Raw genomic sequence first — 20,176 nt, forward strand, 5'->3', positions numbered from 1 at the left:
GTGGCCATCTCCCTGCTGAGAGTCTCTCCAGCGCTCCTCTGTCCCCATCCCCCATACAGATTTCTCCCTCTTTCCATCCATCCCACGTACCACCCCCCTCCTTCCAGAAATGCTCAGCCGGCACTTAGTGTTTTGATCTTTTATTCACGTTGAGCAGTTAGAAAAATAAAACAGAACAAAAACATCACAACCTCAGGGGTCCAGGGGGGTCTGTTGGGGCGGGGGAGACTGAGGTAGCCTAGAGTCACAAGTGGAGACCCAGCCCCCGTCAAGGCACGGGTGAAGGCAGGGAGGCCCGCAGGGAGGGCCGTGGACTCCTTCCCCGGGAAGGTGGTGGGGACAGCTGCCCTGCGTTAGTAACTGTACCCGAGGCTAGGAGACCAGGATGCCCTAGTACGACGTCCACCAGGGGCCGAGTCCCACGTGCGAGGCTGGCAAGCGGCAGCCCTTCCCCTTCTCACCCTACACTCAAGGTGGGCCACAGGACCTGGACACTCTCTCTGCTTGGCGTGGGCATCAGAGATCAGTGCAAGTGACAGGGGTGACACCGTGAATGAGCAGCGTGGGGCCCAGATCGCGGCTCAGAATTTCCAGGAGCCCCAGGTAGCGCAGGTAGCGGGCAGAATCAGCAGGCGGCCGCGGCAGGTACAAGAAGGTGAGGGCGGTGGCGGGCCCCACCTCGCCATCCCCTTCCTCAGGCCCACCAGGCCCTCCTCTACCACGCCCCTGCTGGGCCCGAACCAGGGCGTTGGCGCTGCATGCCAGGGCCTCTGCCTCAGCGTCTCCCCGCCTGCCGTTCACAAAGTCCCCTTCCTCCTCCTCCTCCGGCTCCTCGGAGGCAGCCCCCTCGCCCCACACCACCTCCCGCACCTCGGCCCGGATCCTCAACTGGCTCAGCAGTGCCCGCAGCCGCCCCTCGGCTGCCCCCGGGGCCTCCCGAGGCCCCAAGCACAAGAAGATCCGGAGGCGGGCACTGTGCCAGGCAGGCACCATGCCCAAGATGGTAGCCATCTGCAGCAGGAAGAGGCCGCACACGTCCACGTAGCCGGGCCCGCCCCGCGGCCGCAGCAGGTTGAGGGGCCACACGTCCACGTGGTGCGGCTGGGAGGTGCCCCCAGACCCCCGGCTCAGCCGCTCGGGGGGCAGGGCCCCACAGGCCCGGGCCAGGACCACGTTCTTGTTCATCTTCAGGGCGTCTGCCACGGTAGCCACGTAGTCCTGGGGACTGAGAGCCCGGGGGCTCCCAGGAGCCCGGGGTGGAGGGAACAGGGTGCTCAGGGCCGGGGCCCCAGCCTCTTGGGTGCCATCCGCAGGCTCAGAGAAAGCCGGGTCAGTCAGGAAGTGATCCTGGGGTGCAGCATCATCATAGAAACCCAGGACCAGCGTGTTGGGCTTCATGCCACCTGGGGAGCAGAGAGGTAAGGGGGAAGGAACCCAGGGGAGTTAGACGGGTGGGCTGAGCTCACAGCGCACCAACGGGCACCCACTCCCACGCTGACAGTGCCGTGTGTCAGCCATCAGGCATGACGTGTGCACTGTGCTTGGCCTCTTAAGGCCACATTACGCACATTTGCATAATGACTTTCCGTGTTCCCAAACACTTTTACATGCGTTGATTTATCTCCGTGACTAATCTCCCCCACCTAAATCGGCAAAGTGCGCCCTAAAGCTTGCTTTAACTAAGGAGCACTTCCGGTCCATGGCAGTAGGATGCATCCATTCCGGGCTTCAAGCCGCACACCTTTTCATGATAGGAGGTAAGCCTGACTCCACTGGCAGATGGGACCCCCCGATTAACCAAGCTCATGGGCTCAACTCCCAGGGAGATAACGCTTAGACCCTGCTCGCGGAGGATGAAAGCTCAGGACAGGGGGGCTGCACAATCCGTTTCTAGGACTGCAGAGTCCTAATGATGGCCTGTCCAAAGCACGGCCCCCAGTGAGCTTACCACCTGGACACTGACCAGGGGCCCCATCCTGTTGAAAGCACTTCATATTTTTAACTCATCAGAGCCCTGAAGCAACACTATGAGGTAGAGAGGATTACTCACCCTCTCTTACAGATAAGGAACCTGAGACCCAGAGTGGTGAAGTCGCTAGCCCAAAGGCTCATGGCTGGTAGACTCTGGGGCCAGCAGTGACCATGATGTCTTGGGCACCAGAGCCTGTTCTCTTAGCCACTAAGTGGGGGGTGGCCAACCACAAAGCCCCCAGTCCCTGCTGACAGCTCCTGGGCTTTAGCGTCTGAACAACCAATATGGAATGGGATCGTTTCCCCTGTGGCAGGGTTGGGTTTACAAGAAGACTCAGACCTCTTCTAAGACCCATTCTCAAGGGGCAAATGGTTTACTCAGAATCTATCAGTAAGTCAAATTCTCCTTGCTGGGGAACTGACTGCTTAAAGAAAACCTTTCCCTTTTTATGTGAGTTATTTTCAGCGGGATGAACTGCATGAAAGGTGTGGTCTCTAGGTCCGGCCTCCCCCACAAAAGATGGGACTGGAGGAGATGCTGCAGGGTCTATCTGATACTATCTGATAAGGCTTGCTAACACCCCTAGAACTCCTTACCAGGTGGGAACTCCAACCAATCTTGCAAATTAAACTAGTCCCACCCCATTCTGAGCATTTTCCAGGGTTCTCATTGAAACCAACCAAACGAGCAGGGCAATGTCCAACAGCTGAACTTTAGCCAGACTATAACGGGGCAGGAAGCATGCACTCAGGGAGGGCGCAAACGTTAATCCTGAGACAGAAAGGAGGAGGCGGCTCATCAGGGGTTTGGAGGAAGGTGGGGTGCTGGGCCAGAGGACACGGTCACAAAGCCAGGAACATTCCACTCCATCCGAGAGCATCCGCCACTCCCCTGCCACCCTTGGCTCTTTATAGTGTCTGGGGGCCTCGTTAGTTACATCACTTCCCCCTTCTCTGCTCAAGTCTCAGCTGAGATACTATCTCATCACAAAACCTTGTCCACCACATCAGTGACCACGGTCTTCCTCTTTCTGAACTCCAGTGGTTAGAAAGCATCTGCCCTGGATTTTGATGGGGGCAACACCTAGCCTCAAATCCTTCTCCCGCTGTGCCCAGGAAAACAACATGCTCTTCAGTGCCTGTGCTCCAATCATGGGTCAGAAAGAAACCAAAAAAGCCATGTCCTTCCATCTCTAGTCCTAAGGCAGCTCCTCAGAGACCTCCTCACACACTGTCTTTTATCTTTGAGAATCAAGTCCTGTCTGCACGAGACGGTGGGTTCCTTTCGGAGTCTGCAATCTGTGGTTTACTCTTGGCGGGGAGGGGAGCAGAGACTGAGAGGGGCCACAGAGGGGGCCGAGGGCAGCTCACCAAGACCGGAGATCCGCAGCAAGTGCTGAGCTCCCTGGCGCACGGAGGGTGAGAGGGTGAGATCCACAAAGGCCTTCACTTGGGCCCGGTCCACCAGGCTCAGCCATGCCCCGTACTGCGGCTGCACAGGATCCGAGGGCAGAGAGTCTGCAGAGAAGGCAGGCAGACACATGCGGGCCAGACTCGTGTACTTTCTCCTCAAGTCCAGATCCCACATGGGCAGAAAAGAAGGGTCTGGGCAGGGACGTGGCTGGTAGGAAGGGCCATCTGGGAAGACTGCAAGAGGTCTCGGGACACCAAGAACACGAAGAGCGTCTGGGAACCAGAGGGAGAGAGAGATGTGGGGGGGTGGTACGAGTGGAGGGCAACTGACCGAGGTCTCCCAGGGTGACATGGCCCAGCACGTAGAGACCCCCTTTCTTGAGCTGGTTGGCCAATCGCAGCAGAGGCAGGGCGCCCCGGGGGTTCCCCACCAGAAGCAGCAGCTGCGGCCGCCAGAACTTCACGTGGTCCTTCCGGACGTCCAGCCGGAGCAGGTACTTCCGCACCTGGGGTCAAGGGGAGGTGGGGGGAGGAAGGGCTCTGGCAGATGGCCCTCATCCATCACCTGGGATGGGAATCAACCCGAGGTCTCCCCGGAGCAGGGGTGTTCCCAACCCGCCTCTTCCCTCCCCCAACCGGCCCTGCGCTCCCCCTGCCAGCTCCCTGGACCTGGTGGAAAAGCAGGGCCTGGCTGACGTAGCCCCAGCTGCTGGGCCCTCCTCGAGCCGTGAGCAGGGCAGAAAGCAGGCCCATGAGGAGCAGGGAGCCGCCGGCGGCCCCGGGGCTGATGAGGAACATCATGAGCAGGCAGGAGGCCACCCCCAGCAAGCAGGTGTGCCAGGAGAAGAGGTTGAAGGTGGGGCTGAGGGCCGACAGAGAAAGAAGAGCGCTCGAGACAGCCCGAAATCACATCATCACCTCCGCTCCCGCCCAAAATCTCGCACTTGGTCCCAGGCCTTTCCGCCGTTGTTACTCCCACCCTTCCTCTGGGGACACAGGCGGCTCCTTCTCTCACCGGAAGTTGGGGGCAGAGGCCCACTCCAGGCTCAGGCAGGACAAGTCCACGGCAGCGTAGGCCACCAAGTAGAAGACGGTGACCACGGCGGCCAGCGTGTTCAGCTTTCCGGCCAGGAGCACCAGCTGGACGAGGACCAAAAGGCTGGGCGCTCGTTCCCACCCCCATCAAAGGCCAGCACATCCTGCCTCCTCGGGTACGTCTGCCCGCGTGCATGCCCAACAACTCCCAGGAGTGTAACCGGAGGGGCTGAGGGCGAGGGCAGCTCGAGGAGACAGGCTTACCTGCACGAGGCCCCAGGAATACAGCACAGCCCCCCAGGGGTTCCCCCCTCGGGATACCACCTTGGCCGGCGCCAGGATCACTCCTGTGCAAACAGAAAGGCGGGAGGCAGAAAAGTGAGCCTGGGGCGAGCAAGGGACAGAGACAGGCGCGGGAAGGTGCAACCAGGCAGGGGAAACCCACCGAAGAGGTCATCCTGGGCCAGGGCATGGAGGATGCGGGAGGCGCCAATGAGGGAGCTCATGGAGGCGGAGAGTGACGTGGCGTAGATCCCGACCAGCACCAGCGGGGGCCACAGGCTGATGGCTCGGAAGAAGCCATAGTCCTCCTGCAGCAGCACCCTACAGGCACGGAGAGGAGGAGGAGGCCGGAAATCAAGGTGTGTCCACCCCCAGGGACCTGGTGAGAACAGTGCTCTCAACACTGGGCGGGTTCAGCGCTGGGTGTTCTGGACTGACCCCAGCCCTGACCTCAAGAATCATACTGATAGACGGAGTGGGCCTGGGGGTCAGACTGGGCGTTCTACTGGTTGTCATTGGGCTGCTGTGGATTTCATCACAGGGTGGACGTTCCCAAAGGCATAGGCACAAGAGGCCACATATTCATAGAGCCACGAATTGACTGGCAAGCCCCACCCCCAGGCCACGTGCTGACAGCAGCACCAGGCAGGAAGCAAATGCTGGCTTCCGGTGGGTCCTTACCATGGCGCCAGCCCTCCCCATTTCAGGCATCAGCTCCGACTCACTGCCCAGTTTCCACACGCCTCAACCATGTAGGCATCTCCCACCCCCACTCCCAGCCAGCGCTTCATTTGGTGAACCAGGTGTGACAACTCCGTTCCCACACCCCACTCCACCCCGTGCCCAGGCACCTGTCACACGTGAAGCTGGAGAGGAAGAAAAGCAGGATGTAGATGAAGAAAGTATAGGCAACAGCAACAATCGTGCCCAGAGGAATGGCCCGGCTGGGGTCTTTCAGCTCCCCTGGAGGGAAGGGAGCAGAGGGGGAGGGTCCTCCACCAGCCCCCACATCCCTGAGCCCCCACAGCACCTTGGAGGGGCACCAGGTGGCAAGGCAGCCCCCTCCCCCAGGGACGCTCACCTGACATGTTGGCCCCAGCCATGATGCCCGTGCAGCCGTTAAAAAGAACAGCAAAGACGCTGGCAAAGGTCATCATGGCCCCCGTGGTGTAGTCCTTGGCGTAGCCGGCTGAGGAGGAGGGATCATTCCCAGGGACGAAAGGGTGTCAGCATCCCTCCTAGGGATCCAGGCGTTTTGGCCCCGCCTCCCTCCCCTCCTATTCTAAAACACACCCCTTGCCTCCCCACCACCCTGACCAGCTCGCCAAGACCCCAGCTCTGACCCCCGTCTCTGGCCTGGGCTCAACTGACTTCATCTCCTCCTTCTCCCCCATGCACCTCTGTTCTTCCCTCCACACCTTCATCCACGCTCTTTCCTAGCTGCCTTCCCTCGCCCTCCTATCTGAGTTTTCCAACCCCTGGGATTTCCCTGCTGGTCCAGTGGCTAGGACTCCAAGCTCCCAATACAGGGAGCCTGGATTCAATCCTTGGTCAAGGAACTAGATCTCACATGCCACAAGTAAGACCCAGCACAGCAAAACAAACAACAATGAATTTCCCAGCCCCATTCAGGCCACTTCTAGCTCTACCAGCTTTCCCGACCCCCTCCCCACCCAGCTCATACCCAGGTCTCCCTCCTCTGGACTCCTCTATGATTCTTATCTCCTTAAATTATACCCCATCCTAATATGCAATTTGTTTCCTGAATGTACATCTTATCTCTCTGATTAAACAAGTTCCTCTAAGGCAGAGACTGTCTCGTGGTCATTCTTGCTGGGCCAAACACAAAGCGGCCAACAGGTGCCCAACAGATTCTAATCAACCTGCCCTGCTCCAGGTCCAGTCTCTCACCACTGATGATCTCTGACATCTGTTCTCATCCAGAGATTCCAAGCCACCCCCACCACGGGCTCACCCCTCGCCCAGAGAACCCCCAGCACCCCCGCACCCAGCTCACCATCCAGATTAGCCTTCAGGGTGCTGCTGTTGAAGCCAGTGAAGTGGCCGACCTGGGGCGGCAGGGAGGAGCCATTGGGGCCAGGCCGAGGGGCCAACGGGATGTCCCTGGGCCCCACAGCCACAAAGCTGACCAGCACGGAGGCCAGGGAACCAGAGACCAGCAGGAATGTGAGGAAGGAGGCCCGGGCATAGAGGCCGGCCCCCAGGGTACAGACCCCGCCCACCAGGCCCAGCAGCAGGGAACCGTAGAGCAGGCTCCAGCCGTAGCCCTGGGGCAGGACCCGGAGGCCACTGGACCCTGAGGCATCTGCAGAGAGGAAAGAACAGTTAGATGGCCACGCCTCCAAGGAGGGACCCCAGTCATGACTCAGAGCAGGCAGAGACCCCATCTTTGGCCCACTTGTCCTCAGAAAGGCCATCTTTCCCACTCCCCCACCCAGCTGGACTCCCCCTGGTGGCTCAGACGGTAACGAATCCACCTGTAATGAAAGAGACCCAAGTTCAATCCCTGGGTCAGGAAGATCCCCTGGGGAGGGCATGGCAACCCTCTCTAGAATTCTTGCCTGGAGAATCCCCATGGACAGAGGAACCTGGCAGCTACAGTCCACCGGGTCGCAAAGAGTCAGACATGACTGAGAGACTAACACTTCACCCAACTGCATTCCAGCATCCTAGCCCTCCATGGGGGTACCAGCAATCTTGCTTTGTCAATTTTCAGAGTGTCACCCTGCCCTCCCCCACCCCCACCCCCGACTAGATGGTGAGCTCCTCGTGGGCCAGGACATTCTCTAGGATGTCTGCACGAGGCTGGGCACACAGCAGGCACTCAAGAAAGTGCGTCTGTTCCAGGAGAGGGCTTCTCCCCCTGCTGTGATCCCAGAATGCCTGACCCTGCAAATCCTCGGGGCCACCCAGACCAGAGTGGGGTGCACAGACCAGCCCCGAAGACGTCAAGTATGGCCTCCACCAGCCCCAGCAGGGAGACGGCGCAGCCACAGACGTTAGCCAGGTAGAACATCAGGCCGATGCTGCCGCCAACCTCAGGCCCCAGAGTCCGACTGATCATGACTGAAAGTGGAAGTAGTGGGTGAGTGTTAAGGGAAAAGAAACTGAATCGGAATGGGAGGCAGGGCCCAGGCACAAAGCACCGTGCAGCTGGCCCTCCAGGCCTTGTCTCCCTGAACACACGGGACTGTTCCCAGAGGTGGTATGTCCCAGTGCGGCCACTCCCAAGCCACGTGGCTTTGTCCAAGTCACTAGCACTCTTGAATGTCCTTGCTCATAAGATGAAGACTATCTGACAGGACTGTTAGAACCAAAATGGCAGCCACAGAGACACCTGGTGGACTCGACAATGGTGGCTCTACCGTGTAAGGCCACGCTGGTGACCTTCTCCATACCAACCTGTCCACTGGATGTTCATTAGAACTGGCCTGCCCTCCAGGAGACGCAGGGAGGGGCCCTCTCCTCCCTCCACAAGACAGAAGAGCCCAGACCACCGTCCACCCAGGTTGAGGATACAGTAGGCTCCGCCCCCTCGCACAGCTCCGTTGGTGGCGATGGCACAGACGGAGAGCACGGTGAGGGCCAGGATGACGTAGGCAACCAGGAGCATGGCCAAAGCCTGAAGCAGACCAGCATGACCCACCACAAATCCTGGGACAGGAGTGGCAAAGCAGGTCAGACGGCGGTTCACCCCTCCTGCCCCTCCCATCCCTCCCACCCTGAGGTCATCAGTTACCTCAGGGCAGAGCTAAGCCCAAGGCCACTGGGGGCCCCTCCCCCAAGCCCTTCATTCACCAGCTTCTCCCAGGGCCCTTCCCCAACCTCATTCCAGTCCCACCCTTGAGTAAACCAGCGCCAACTCACCAATCCTCAAGAAAACCACTATACTGAACATGGACAGGACTGTGGGCACCACCACACCCAGGAAGGTGGAGAGTTTCCGGGCCGGTGCCCCTCCAGGACCTCCGGCCCCATTGGCAGGGAAGGAAACCCCCTCCTCCCCCAGGAGCCGGTAGGCCAGCAGAGGAGAGTTCTCACTGGCCATGGTCAAGAGCGGGCAGAGGAAGCCACCAACGGGTTACAAGGCCTGCAAAGAGTTTGCTGAGTGGAAGCAGCTCTGTGGAGACCCCACAAAACACCTCTAATCAAACACCCAGAAACTTCCTCCAAAAGGAAACACACACACACTCACATTCACGCTCACCAGCAACTCCAAGAGTTAATGGGGGTGGGGGGCAGGCTGATCCTGGCCACTGCCCCACCAATGGTAGGCTCCAAGTCTCAGGACTGGGTAGGAAGGCCCCTCCCAGCTCCTGGGGCCACCCCTTCCCCATATCCCTGAGAGGAGGGATGGCAGCGGCTCTGGAAAGGTGCAAAGATCTTCCACCTTCTTAACTAGCAGCACAAGAGGAAGCAAATCCCTCAAAGGGGAAGTGAGTTATGGACAGGAGGCCCTCCTGACCCGTTCCTCCGGGGTCCTGGCCGCCCCCCAAGATCCTCCATGCAATCACCTCATCCCCGGGCAATAGGAAACTTCTCAATCTTCCAAAGCCCCGCCCTCCATCAACCCTCTTCCCTCAGCCCATCTCAGACAGCCTCCTCTCTCTTTAACCTCACCAGATTCCTCCCACCTACACAAGGCATCCCCCAAACTCTACCGACCCCGCCACTCCCCGACGACCAAAACAAAAACATCATCGGCCGGCCACACGAGGTGGTCCTCTTTCCTGCACCGGTTCCTTCCCACTTTCTCCCCGGGGCGGGTTGGAGCGGGCCGAGATTCGCTTCTCCCCGGCCAGGCGCACCCTCACAGCCCGGGTGTGGCAGCGCGCTCACTCACCCACTGGAGGACGCAGCCGCTCGGGGGTGATCCCCGAGAGCGGGAGGGGTCTGCTACTGGCTGAGGGGGCGCGGGTGCCGGAAAAGACAGCTGCGGCTACCGGGATGCCAGGCCTGGAGCCTGCCCCCGACCAGCACACACGCGCCCCATTGGTCCCCGAGCCCGGCCCCGCCCCGTGGGCGCGCCCGGTGGAAGCCCCGCCCCAGTGGGCTCACGCTAGCAGCGCGGCTCCCCGCCCCACGTGCGAACTGGGTGCTGCCAGGAGTCGCCTCTCAGACGCACGTCTCCGGCACGGTGTTGGCCATAGCTCCCACTGCACCCATCACCCTGGTGCAAACGAGCGCCCACCGCGTGGGCGGGACCCCACTCGGAGCTGGGCGGTGACGCCGCTGAAAGGGGCGTGTCCTGACGGCGGAAGGCCTCCGGCAGGTGGGGGGGCCACGACACCTGGCCCAGGTGCGCCGCTAGGAAGGCGGGGCCCTGTCGGCCTACGCCTTAAGGGGTCCGCCTCTTCCAGCCTCCGGGATCCCCGTCCAGTGCACCGGGTTCCAGCCCCAGCCCTCACCCCTGCGGCGCCCTCCCCTAGCGCCGGGTCCAGCCCACCGGCTGCTCTCCTCGCTTCCACCACCTGAGGGCGCCATTGGCTGCCGATCCGGGCGAGCCTTGGAGGCGCTGGCCTTGGTTGGTTCAGTCTCGTCCCCCACCCGCTCTCGTGGTTCCCTGCAAGGTTGCCCCCTCCAGCAGGGATTACAGGACTTGTGAACCTTCAGGAGTCAGGATTCCCCTCCTAACTCTTTACGGCCTTCCCAGGTGGCTCAGCGATATAGAATCCGCCTGCAATGCAGGAGACAGAGACGCGGATTCAATCCCTGGGACGGGAAGATGCCCTGGAGAAAGAAATGGAAGATTCCCTGTAGATGAAAATGGCAACCCACTCCAGTATTCTTGCTGGGGAAATCCCATGGACAAGAAAAGCCTGGCAAGCTGCAGTCCGTGGGCTTGCAAGAGTCAGACGCCACTTAGTGACTAAACCACCACTGCCCACCTCAACTCTTTACAGGTATGGTCAACATTGGCACTACCTGGCAACATCCCATCCGTCAACTGTAGATAAACCCTCTTGCATAAGGTTGCTGCGCAAGTTCAATAAACTTGAATAGGCACTTGAGAACAATACTGAAATGCTCAATAAACTATCTGCATACCGTACTGTATTAAATATGCATAAGCACTTTGTGAGGTGGATCCTGCTATGATTTCCATTTTTCACAATAGGAAATTGAAGCTTGGAGAACTTCAGTAATAATTTCCTAACTTTCATAGAGGCCTTTGTGGTTACACTGTCATTTGAGCCTCAGGAAATGAACACTGCTTTTCCTGCCACTGGGCTTTGGCTGTAAATTAGCTGTAACGTTTCCCTAGGAGAGGAAGAGATTCAAGCCAGTGCAAATGTGGCTTTGCCAGGGAGCGGTCTCATGAGCAGTAAACTGTGGCATTTTCATCAGTCATCCCTGCTACCCACAATACGGAGTTTGACTCCAGGGTCTCTCTCACACCCCTCCTATTACAATTTTTGGTGATTTCAATATCCGCATTGATAAGACTTCCAACACTCTGGGCTGGCATGTGCCTAACTCGACTTTTGCATAGATCTCACTCTCCATCCCACCAATGGTTATGCCTAGACTTTATCATTACCAATAATTGGACCCCTTCCTCTTTTAGTCCATCACTTCTAGTTATGCCTATTGAGGGAAAATATTAATCTGACACTTACTAAAACAGTAGGGAAGACTTTATTCAGGGCTACTGCAATAGGTGTCAAGACACAGGAGGGGAGAAAGAATGTGCTCAACTCCAAACAGAGCAGAGAAACCTGGGGATTTATAGCCAACCAGCAGAATGAGGGGGTCAGTGAATGGAAAATTACTAAGAGGAAGCACCAAGCATAGGGGGATTCTAGCTAAAGAGGCTTAACAAGATCCTTGCTGAAGGAAGGCCAGGGTGATCAATTATGAAGGGTGGATGGATTCTCTCTGAACTGGGCTAGACATGCCCAGGAAGGATGAGGGCCAAGGTGGAGGCCAAGTCCAGAAGAGGTTTCAGAGGAACCTGACTGAAGTTTGATGAAGAAGAGGGTCCTTGTCATGCCCTGACCCCAGCAATCCTCCACCTCACTGGACCCCCAATTCATTGATCCTGCCCTCTGCCCACTGCCCTCCACTCAGTTCCCTTGTTACCCAGCTTAAAGTTCACAGTCAGTGAAAAGCATTGCCATACCCCTCGCTCACTTTATAACACCTTCCAGCAAAATCACAGCCCTGGTAAATGCAACTATCCTCTTCAGTCTCCTTTGCTGGCTCCTCCTCCTCTCATTTCAACTCTGGAGCACCCCTAGGTGTTGGAGGAACAGCCAAGAGGCCCCACTGATCAGAGGCTCCATTGAGCACCAGAAGCTCAGTCCACAGTCTTCTTTTAACCACTTACACCCACTCCCTTGGTGATCTCATCCAATCTCCTCTTTTGAAATACCTCCTCTATAGTAGTGCCGAAAGGGTGTATCTCCAGCCCAGATCTCTACTCTGAACTTCGGACTGTATGTATGTCCAAGAACATGCTAACACCTGTGCCTGGACATCAAATGGGCAACTCAAACTTGGCATGTCCAAGATCCAACGCTGGACCACAGCTCACTCTTCTTGTGGTTGTCCCACTTCCCCAGTTGCTCAGGTCAAAAGCCTTGGGGTTATGCTCAAATACTCTCTCACACAACCCACATCCAACCCATAACAATTTCCTTGGCTGTTAGTTTTCACATACAACCAGTATCCAACCGCAAATACCACACTAGTTCAGGTCACCATCATCTCTTGTCTGCATTATTGCAACAGCCCCCTAACTGGTATGCCTGCTTCTGCCCTAGCCCTTACACTCAATCCTAAAGGAAATCAACCCTGGGGAAAAAAAAGGAAATTAACCCTGAATATTCATTGGAAGGACTGATGCTGAAGCTGAAGTTCCAGTACATTGGCCACCTGATGCAAAGAGCTGACTAGTTGGAAAAGACCCTTGTGCTGGGAAAGACTGAAGGCAGGAGAAGGGGCAACAGATGATGAGATGGTTAGATGGCATCATCAACTGAATGGACATGAGTGTGAGCAAACTCCAGGAAGTAGTGAAGGACAGGAAAGCCTGGCAGTCTGCAGTCCATGGGGTCGCAGAGTCGGACACGATTGAGCGACAGAGCAACAACTACAGTCTATTCTTAACAGATTAGTTATGCTAGTAAAGTAAGTGTCCGTTCAGGACGCTGCTCTTTTCAAAACTGTCCAATGGTTTCCCATTTTCCTCAGAATAAAAGTCAAAGGCTTTTGAGCCATTTGACAATCCTCCCATCCTAAGGTAACCATACCTACCTCCTGATTCACTGACTACAGTCCCACTACCATAGTTTATGCCTGTTGCCTTGGCATATGTAGTAACAGCACCTCTTTAGCTCAGAAGTCGTCTACATATCACATGGGTACCTTACTCATGAAGCCCTACCGGATCTTCATCTCGTCCTCACCTCCCCTGACCTTGCCCCAGGACTTCTGGGCTGGTCCCAACAAGGCGCTATAAGCACACACCCAAAGAGTCTCCTTTGTCTTCTGGACTCAGATATTATCTTCTTAGTGAAATCTTCTCTGCCAGTCCCATTTAAAAATTGAACTACGCCTTCCTTCCTATCCCATTTTCCTATTTTCCTCTTCTGTCCTGTTTTTGTTTTTTTTTTTTTTCCCCTTCATAGCGCTCAACACCATCTAATACGTGTCGTTTACTGGTTTCTCGTGTTCACTGAGAAATGTAAAGCTAAGCTCCACAAAAAGTTAAGCTCCCAATAGGAAGTTAAGCTGCACAAATCAGGAATTTCTCTTTGCTTCGCTGTACTGATTGCGGTACTTCTCACAGTCCCGGGCACCCGAGTGACCCTCAAGCACCATTCACTGACTGCTTGGGGAACCATCTCAAACCTACGGCTTACTCCTCACGTGATTGCATTGGCCCCGCCCCGCCCGCTCGGACGGGAAGATGGCGGCGCCCAGGGGGCCTCGGGAAGAGGGCAACCAACGAGAGGGTGCCGGCTCGCTAGAGCGTCCGCGTCGCCGCCTAGTCTGCGGTTGCGTCCTGGGAAGGCGCGAATTCAGAGAGTATGTGTTGATCTTCCTCCCCACCATTTTTAAAGGAGAAAGGAATTAACTAATCCTCAGAAAGTGCTCTGTCTGACTTGCCCGCTGTCTCCCTACCGCTTGGGGTTCCCGGATCCGAGACGTGTTAGGACGTGGTTGCGGGATTCAGTATCTAGGTTTTTCTCCCCTCCTGTTGGCTCCCGGGTCTACCTGTTAGGACATCTAGGGGTATCTATCCAGCCTCCAGTTCTAGGGATCCCCGAACACACACCCGGACCGCCCCTCGGAGACAGGACGCCCAATCCCCGCCTCCAGGTGCCCCACTCCGAGTTCAGGCCCTATAAATGCTACCTCACCGGAGATCCACCCTCCCTACTCCCGCGGAGAGCTCCGCAGGATTAAGTCTTGTGAATCCCGACCCCCACCCTCCCCCAGGCCCCAGGGGCAGATGAGCCCTTGGCCACCGCCCCTCCAATTTCCTGCAGACCCGGCAAACAAAAGGCTCGGGAAGAGAGGCGAGGCTGAACAGGGCGCCCTTCCTGCAGGAACAGCTGATGGAGCAAAATGACCCAGGAGGGAGAGCAGGGGAGGGATGAAATTCCAGGGTTCCAGGAGGACCGCAGCAGGAGGCCAGACTCTTGGATCTCGAGGAAGGAGGGAGGGAGTCCCGGAAAGTGGATATGCAAGGCCCAGGCAGGACACTGCAGTTTGCTGGGCTCTCTCAGATCCCAGCAGCCCTGGTGGGGGTGATGTCAGCCGTAGGGAATGGAGAGGGTGGGGGGAACACTGGATTTCAGGTGAGCTCTGAGGCCCCTAGGCTGGAGTGGTGGGGGCTGGGAGAGGCCTGAAGCCCTGCGTCATCTCCTTTGGGGCCCAGCCTACCGCCCCCTGGCCCGACCTGCTACCCTCGGTGAGGGCCCCACCCTGGCCTGGCTTCCTGCTCCTCCCCAGCCACAGAGCTTTCCCTGCCAAGCTCAGGAACCAGCCCGGGGGCTTCTGGTCTCTTCAGAGCTTTGGTAGCCTAGCCCCCAGACACGCAGAGTCCTTATATTCCCTCCTAGAGCCGATGCCCCTGCCCCCATCCCTTTCATGGACACAATGGTATGGGAAGGGCCCTGTCCAGTGGGTGGGGGGATGCTGGCATGGAGAGGGGGCTTGGCCTCATATCCTGTCAGGCTGCCAAGGGAAGAGAGGAAACAAAAGACTTCCCCCTGCTGAGACAATGAGCCTCCCATTACCTCTCCCCACCCCTCCCTTTATGCTCTGGCCCCCAGCCCCCTAGTCTCCGTTGTCTCTACCTCCTTGGCGGCTGGTAGCCTCCGGTAGTCTTGGCCTCTGCGCTGAGCTCTACCCTTCTCCGGCCTTCCTTCTGATCAGCTCGCACTGATGCTTGCTCCCAGTCCTGGCTGTTGCAGTTCCCTGCCACTCAGTGCTCAGGGCCCCTTCTTCTGTCCCCAGAGCCAAGATTGGAGCCTGGCTGGGCAAGGCTCTGGTGAATGTTAGGGGGTAAATTACACCATCATTAACGGCTACTGGGAAGTAGGGGCTCCAGGAGGGAAAGCATCCAAGGCCACCAAGAGAGAGGCGTGCCCTCAGCCTGGCCTGGGTGAGAGAGGAAGGAGAGAAAGGGCACAGGTGTCCTCCAGGTCCTTGGAGGTGGGGCTGAAAGGCCATACTGGTGCTGAGTGCGGAGTCTGGCCCACCTGCTGGCCACTAGCTGAGTGCATTGGACAGTCACTTAACCTTCTGAGCCTGTCTCATTTTTAAAGTGGATACCATAATAACGCCCATCCTGCCCCTCTAATGGGGTTGTTATGTTTTAAATACGATAATGTTTGGGGAAAAAGAAGAGGAAGTAGGTAGTAAAGCTTTCCTTAGTCTTCTCAATCTCTGCAGCCTCCTCCACACCCCTCGTTCCCACCCCCAGCAGTTTCCATCACCGTCATGTGACAATAACTCCCAAACCAGTCCTCCAGCCAAAAAGCTCTCTGAGCTGCAGACCCAATGAGCTCAGATCTAGTTGACTTCTGGCCCGGATGCCTGAAGGTACCCAGGGATCTGAAACAATATGCCCAGCATGCCCCCATCCCTGTCTCTATGGTCTCCGTTTTACTAGCTCCTACCAGATTGCCCTTGAGAGTCCCTTGGGCAGCAAGGAGATCAAGTCAGTCAATCCTAAAGGAAATCAGTCCTGAATATTCATTGGAAGGACTGATGCTGAAGCTGAAGATCCAGTACTTTGGCCACCTGATGCAAAGAACTGACTCATTGGAAAAGACCCTGATGCTGGGAAAGATTAAAGGCAGGAGAAGGGGACGACAGAGGGTGAGATGGTTGGATGGCATCACCAACTCGATGGACATGAATTTGAGCAGGCTCCAGGAGTTATCAACAGACAGGGAAGCCTGGTGTGCTGCAGTCCATAAGGGTCACAAAGAGTTGGACACGACTGAGCAACTGAACTGAGCTGAAGGCTAGGCTTGCAGTAGGGCTGCATGCTGGTACAATAAATCCCTACTTCATCTGGTCTTCCATCCCCCAGGGAACATGAAGGATGGGAAGAGATGCAGAAGTAAGCTGCCCAAGTCTGAAACTTGAACCATGTTTGATGTCAGTTTTCCTCCTCTCCCAGGGTCCTGTCCACTCTAGTTCTCTGACATCTTTTGAATCCTCCCTGACTCCAACCCTCACACACACACAAACAGACACTCACCCATGTCAGTTCAAGCCCTCGCTGTCATTTGAAGAACTGCATGTGGTTTCTCTGCCTTCAGTCTTGATCATTTCAATCTATTCTCCAAAGTTGTACAAGCTAAGCAAGGACTTTCTATACTGATCTGACGATGTCACTTCTTTGCCTAAAATGCTTCTGGCTCGGGCTTCCCTGGCTGGCATTCAGGGTGGTTAAGACTCCCCACTTCCACTGTAGGGAGCTCGGGTCAGATCCCTGGTTGGGTAAGTTACTGCCTTGAGGTTCAGCCAAAAAAGAAAAAGAAAGAAAGAAATTACAATATAATAGGATAATAGAAGTTTTTCTTTAAAAAAGAATCTTGAGCTCCCCAGGTACTCAGGACAAGTGCACCCCTGGAAGGTTCCATAAAGATGGAGACTGGTTCTTGCTCACCTCCAGCTCACCCATTGTCACTGCCCTGACACCCCACAACAGGCATCGTGAACACTGACAGCTTGAGAACAATCTCACCACATCCATGCTTTTGTACTTGCTGCTCCTTCTGCCTTGAAAGCAACCTTTCCCACCAATCTCCTCCAGGACTCATTCAGACAGCGTTGTCTTCTCCAGACAACTCACCTTGAACCTGCCAGTTGGTTCCGTGTGCTTCCTCCATAATACCATAGGACTCTCTGCCTACCACCCTTTATGGTCAACACATAGCCTCCTGTGTTCTGTTGAGATTTTATGACAATTTCTACCTCTGGATTGTTAAGTCCTAGAAGGTAGAGAATCCTATTGTGTCCCCAGTCCTGTTTCATAGTGATTATTCTAAAAATAAGCATTGGGTAAATTAAAGATCAGGGTCTTCCCTGGTGGTCTAGTGGTTAGGAATCCACCTTCCAATGCAAGTTTGATCCCAGTTCAGGGAACTAGGATCCTACATGCCATGCCACGGGGCAACTAAGCCCCCACTGCAACTCTTGAGCCCACATGTTCTAGAAGCTGTGCAGTGCAGCTAGAGAAAGTCCACTCACGGCAAGGAAGACCCAGGGAAACAAACAAACCAAAAAAAAGACAAATAAGAAGATAAACAGTCAACAAATATTTATTAGCATCTACTATGAGAGAGGCTTGCATGGGACTTCAAGTGAACGCAACATGTAACCTTTTACGAAGCTTAGAGCCACATACAAGCAGATACACAGTCACTAATAAATTACATTAATAAAAGCACGTGTCTATTACCACTTTGTATATGATGAGTTCAGGAAGGTTTGTGGTTGTCATGTAAGGAGTGGATTCAGATTTTGTGGGCCCTGATGTTTTTACAATTTGGGGGAACCCGCTTTAAGAAAACAAAAATAAAACCATGAATATTAAATTAGGTGTAAGTTAAAGTTTACTTAGATTGAGCAATCACAACCAGCTGCAATGTTAAGATGACAGATACTATAAATATCACAAAATCTAGAAAAACAATACAATATTTGTAGTTAATAACTGCCAACACATCGTTATAATTCTGTCATGTCCTGTTAGATGACCACCTCGTCATATTATGATTTTCTATTATTTTCTATTCTCTCTCTCTCTAGTATGGCTGATTGAATTTTTTTCTTTCATTATTGAGAATTTATAAAAATCTCATTGAGCTTTACAGCTTATTATTGTTACCATCAAAATCTCTATCAAATTCCTTTTGTGTAAGAGGTGTGAGATTTGGGGCCATTTCAAATGTTCTCCTGCTGTGACTAACCTTGAAAAACTGTTTAAATGGATGGTACTCATTAACTAGGGTGGTAGGAGGAGCCTGGAAGGTGAGAGATGCCTAAACTGAAAACTTTCTGAGCTCCCAGATAAACTTAACTCTAGACTTTGACAGTCAGGTGGACCTCACAAGGAGGGGCTGGGATATGGGAAAAGGAGAAACAATTTCTACAACCGATGTTGAAAGGGATGGCTTCCTTGTTGTTTGTTTAATACATAATGAAAAGAAAAAAAAAAAAAATCCTAACTCCAAGCCCACTCCAAACAACTGTAACCATGTGGCTAGCAAAAGAAAACCCTACCAGCTGTTGAGGGTGGGGGTGCCCCACACAGGTCCTGCCACTGGCAGTATATCGATCATGGACAAGGAACAGGGGCAATAGTCTAATAGCCTAGTGTCTGGGGTGGGAAAACAGTGAAGTACTCTAAGTGCCCTAATAATGAAGAAAGGTGGGCTTGAGACTTGAGGTCTGTGGATCCAGTGCCATGGATACTCACCTGTGTAATTTAACTCGGTGGATACTGAATTAGCTTACCTCCAAAGTGGTTCTGGGTGGTTGGAAGCTGGAGGAAATGATCTCACACCCACAGAAGAGACCAAGCATGGTTTTTGAACATTTGAGTGTATCATCTCCACGGACGAGGGAAATAATGTGATTCCACCAGAGCATAGATCTTTGAGGTCAGGAGCCCTGTTTTACAAACAAATCTTGCAAGTAGCAGAGTGATCACTTGGCACATAGTAGATGTTCAATAAAGGTTTCATTTTATTCACTCTTTGATTGGTAAACACTGGTGACTCAGTGGTAAAGAATCCCCCTGCCAATGCAGGAGACTTGGTTTCTTTCTATCCCTGGGTCAGGAAGATCCCTGGAGAAGGAAATGGCAACCCACTCCAGTATTTTTGCCTAGAGAATCCCATGGACAGAGGACTGCAGTCCATGGGGTTGCAAAAGAATTGGACACAACACAGTGACTTAACAACAACAGGTATTAGGAACTGGATCACACGCTGTGCGATGAGGGCTGAGGACCCAGGACTGACTGTATTTTCTTCCCTGTGGCACTCTGCTCCCTGTCGCTGAGGGAATCCTGGTGCTCAAGGGTCAGAAATACAGGGTTTGAATCTGTGATGGGCTGTTGCATCTCTTCACCCCTCTGACTCATTAGCCCGTCACTCCATCCAGCCTCATTTCTCGGGGCACCTGGGTTTCCTTTCCATTCAGGCCATGCACCCCCCCTCATCCACCCCCACCATGATGATGAACTGCCTCTCCCATCAAAGGAGAGGAGTTAGGCAACCAGGAGCCTGAGGGGGATTGAGGGCAGAGCCCAGGAGGAGACATACAAACATAACTTTTAGAGGCTGGAGAATCAGTGTAGACTGAGAGCAGAGTCAGAGGGTGTCGGGAGGAGATGGATACCCTGGAGGACAGGCTGAGTAAGAAGGGAGACAGGGCTTGGATCGTGGAGGGAGGAGGGAATTCCCAGCTCTGACCTGGTCTGCCTGGCTCCAGCCAAGCCGGCTGTTTCCTGCCCTCCGTGACCCCCCACCCCGGAGCAGGACCCAGGCAGGGCCACGAGGAAGGGCAGGGGTGTGGGGAGCACCACTTGCAGCAGAAAGATAAGTGCGCTGGGACAAGAAGTCATTACAGGCCTGGCTGTCCTCACTGTGGGTTAGAGGGGCTTGGCAGCCCCCCAAACATCTAGGACTCCTCTCCCTCTCTCTTGGCTCCTGGGCTCCTCAAGACTCTGTCCCCCTTAATTGCCTTCTGAGTCTAAGCTCTTTCCTTCCAGCTCTTCTACTGGCTGACTCCTGCAGTACTGTCTTGATCTCCCTAAGACCCACCCCACGGGTGCCCAGACAGAACGGGGCTTGGGGGAGGAGCTGCTTTTCTGGGGCCCCCCTCTAACTGATGAGATGGAGGGGGAATGGCCACGAGAGGAACGGCCCTCCCAGACACGTCGAGGGCCCTCAGGAGCCAGACAGGAAACAGCTTC

General features: G+C 55.2%; 1 protein-coding gene across 3 annotated transcripts; it reads right to left on the reverse strand.

Moving 5' to 3' along the window:
* Positions 1-124: 124 nt before the first annotated feature.
* On the reverse strand, positions 125-9,699 carry SLC12A9 (solute carrier family 12 member 9). 3 transcript variants are annotated; one of them, XM_019987695.2, is made up of 14 exons: positions 9,566-9,699; positions 8,590-8,812; positions 8,242-8,376; positions 7,657-7,788; positions 6,719-7,027; positions 5,783-5,890; positions 5,553-5,664; positions 4,865-5,022; positions 4,684-4,766; positions 4,400-4,524; positions 4,054-4,246; positions 3,716-3,890; positions 3,343-3,489; positions 125-1,403 (listed from the first exon to the last, which is right to left on the reverse strand). In XM_019987695.2, exons 2-14 carry the CDS (start codon positions 8,768-8,770, stop codon positions 517-519), a joined length of 2,745 nt encoding a protein of 914 aa, XP_019843254.2. In that variant the 5' UTR covers positions 8,771-8,812; positions 9,566-9,699; the 3' UTR covers positions 125-516. The 3 variants fall into 3 exon arrangements, with proteins under 3 accessions (XP_019843254.2, XP_070636225.1, XP_070636224.1); XM_070780124.1 differs by lacking the exon at positions 8,590-8,812 and having other exon boundaries at positions 9,566-9,683; XM_070780123.1 differs by lacking the exon at positions 9,566-9,699 and having other exon boundaries at positions 8,590-9,554.
* Positions 9,700-20,176: the final 10,477 nt, after the last annotated feature.

The sequence above is a fragment of the Bos indicus genome, chromosome 25 (assembly GCF_029378745.1).
Source record: "Bos indicus isolate NIAB-ARS_2022 breed Sahiwal x Tharparkar chromosome 25, NIAB-ARS_B.indTharparkar_mat_pri_1.0, whole genome shotgun sequence".
NCBI classification, from domain to species: Eukaryota; Metazoa; Chordata; class Mammalia; order Artiodactyla; family Bovidae; genus Bos; species Bos indicus.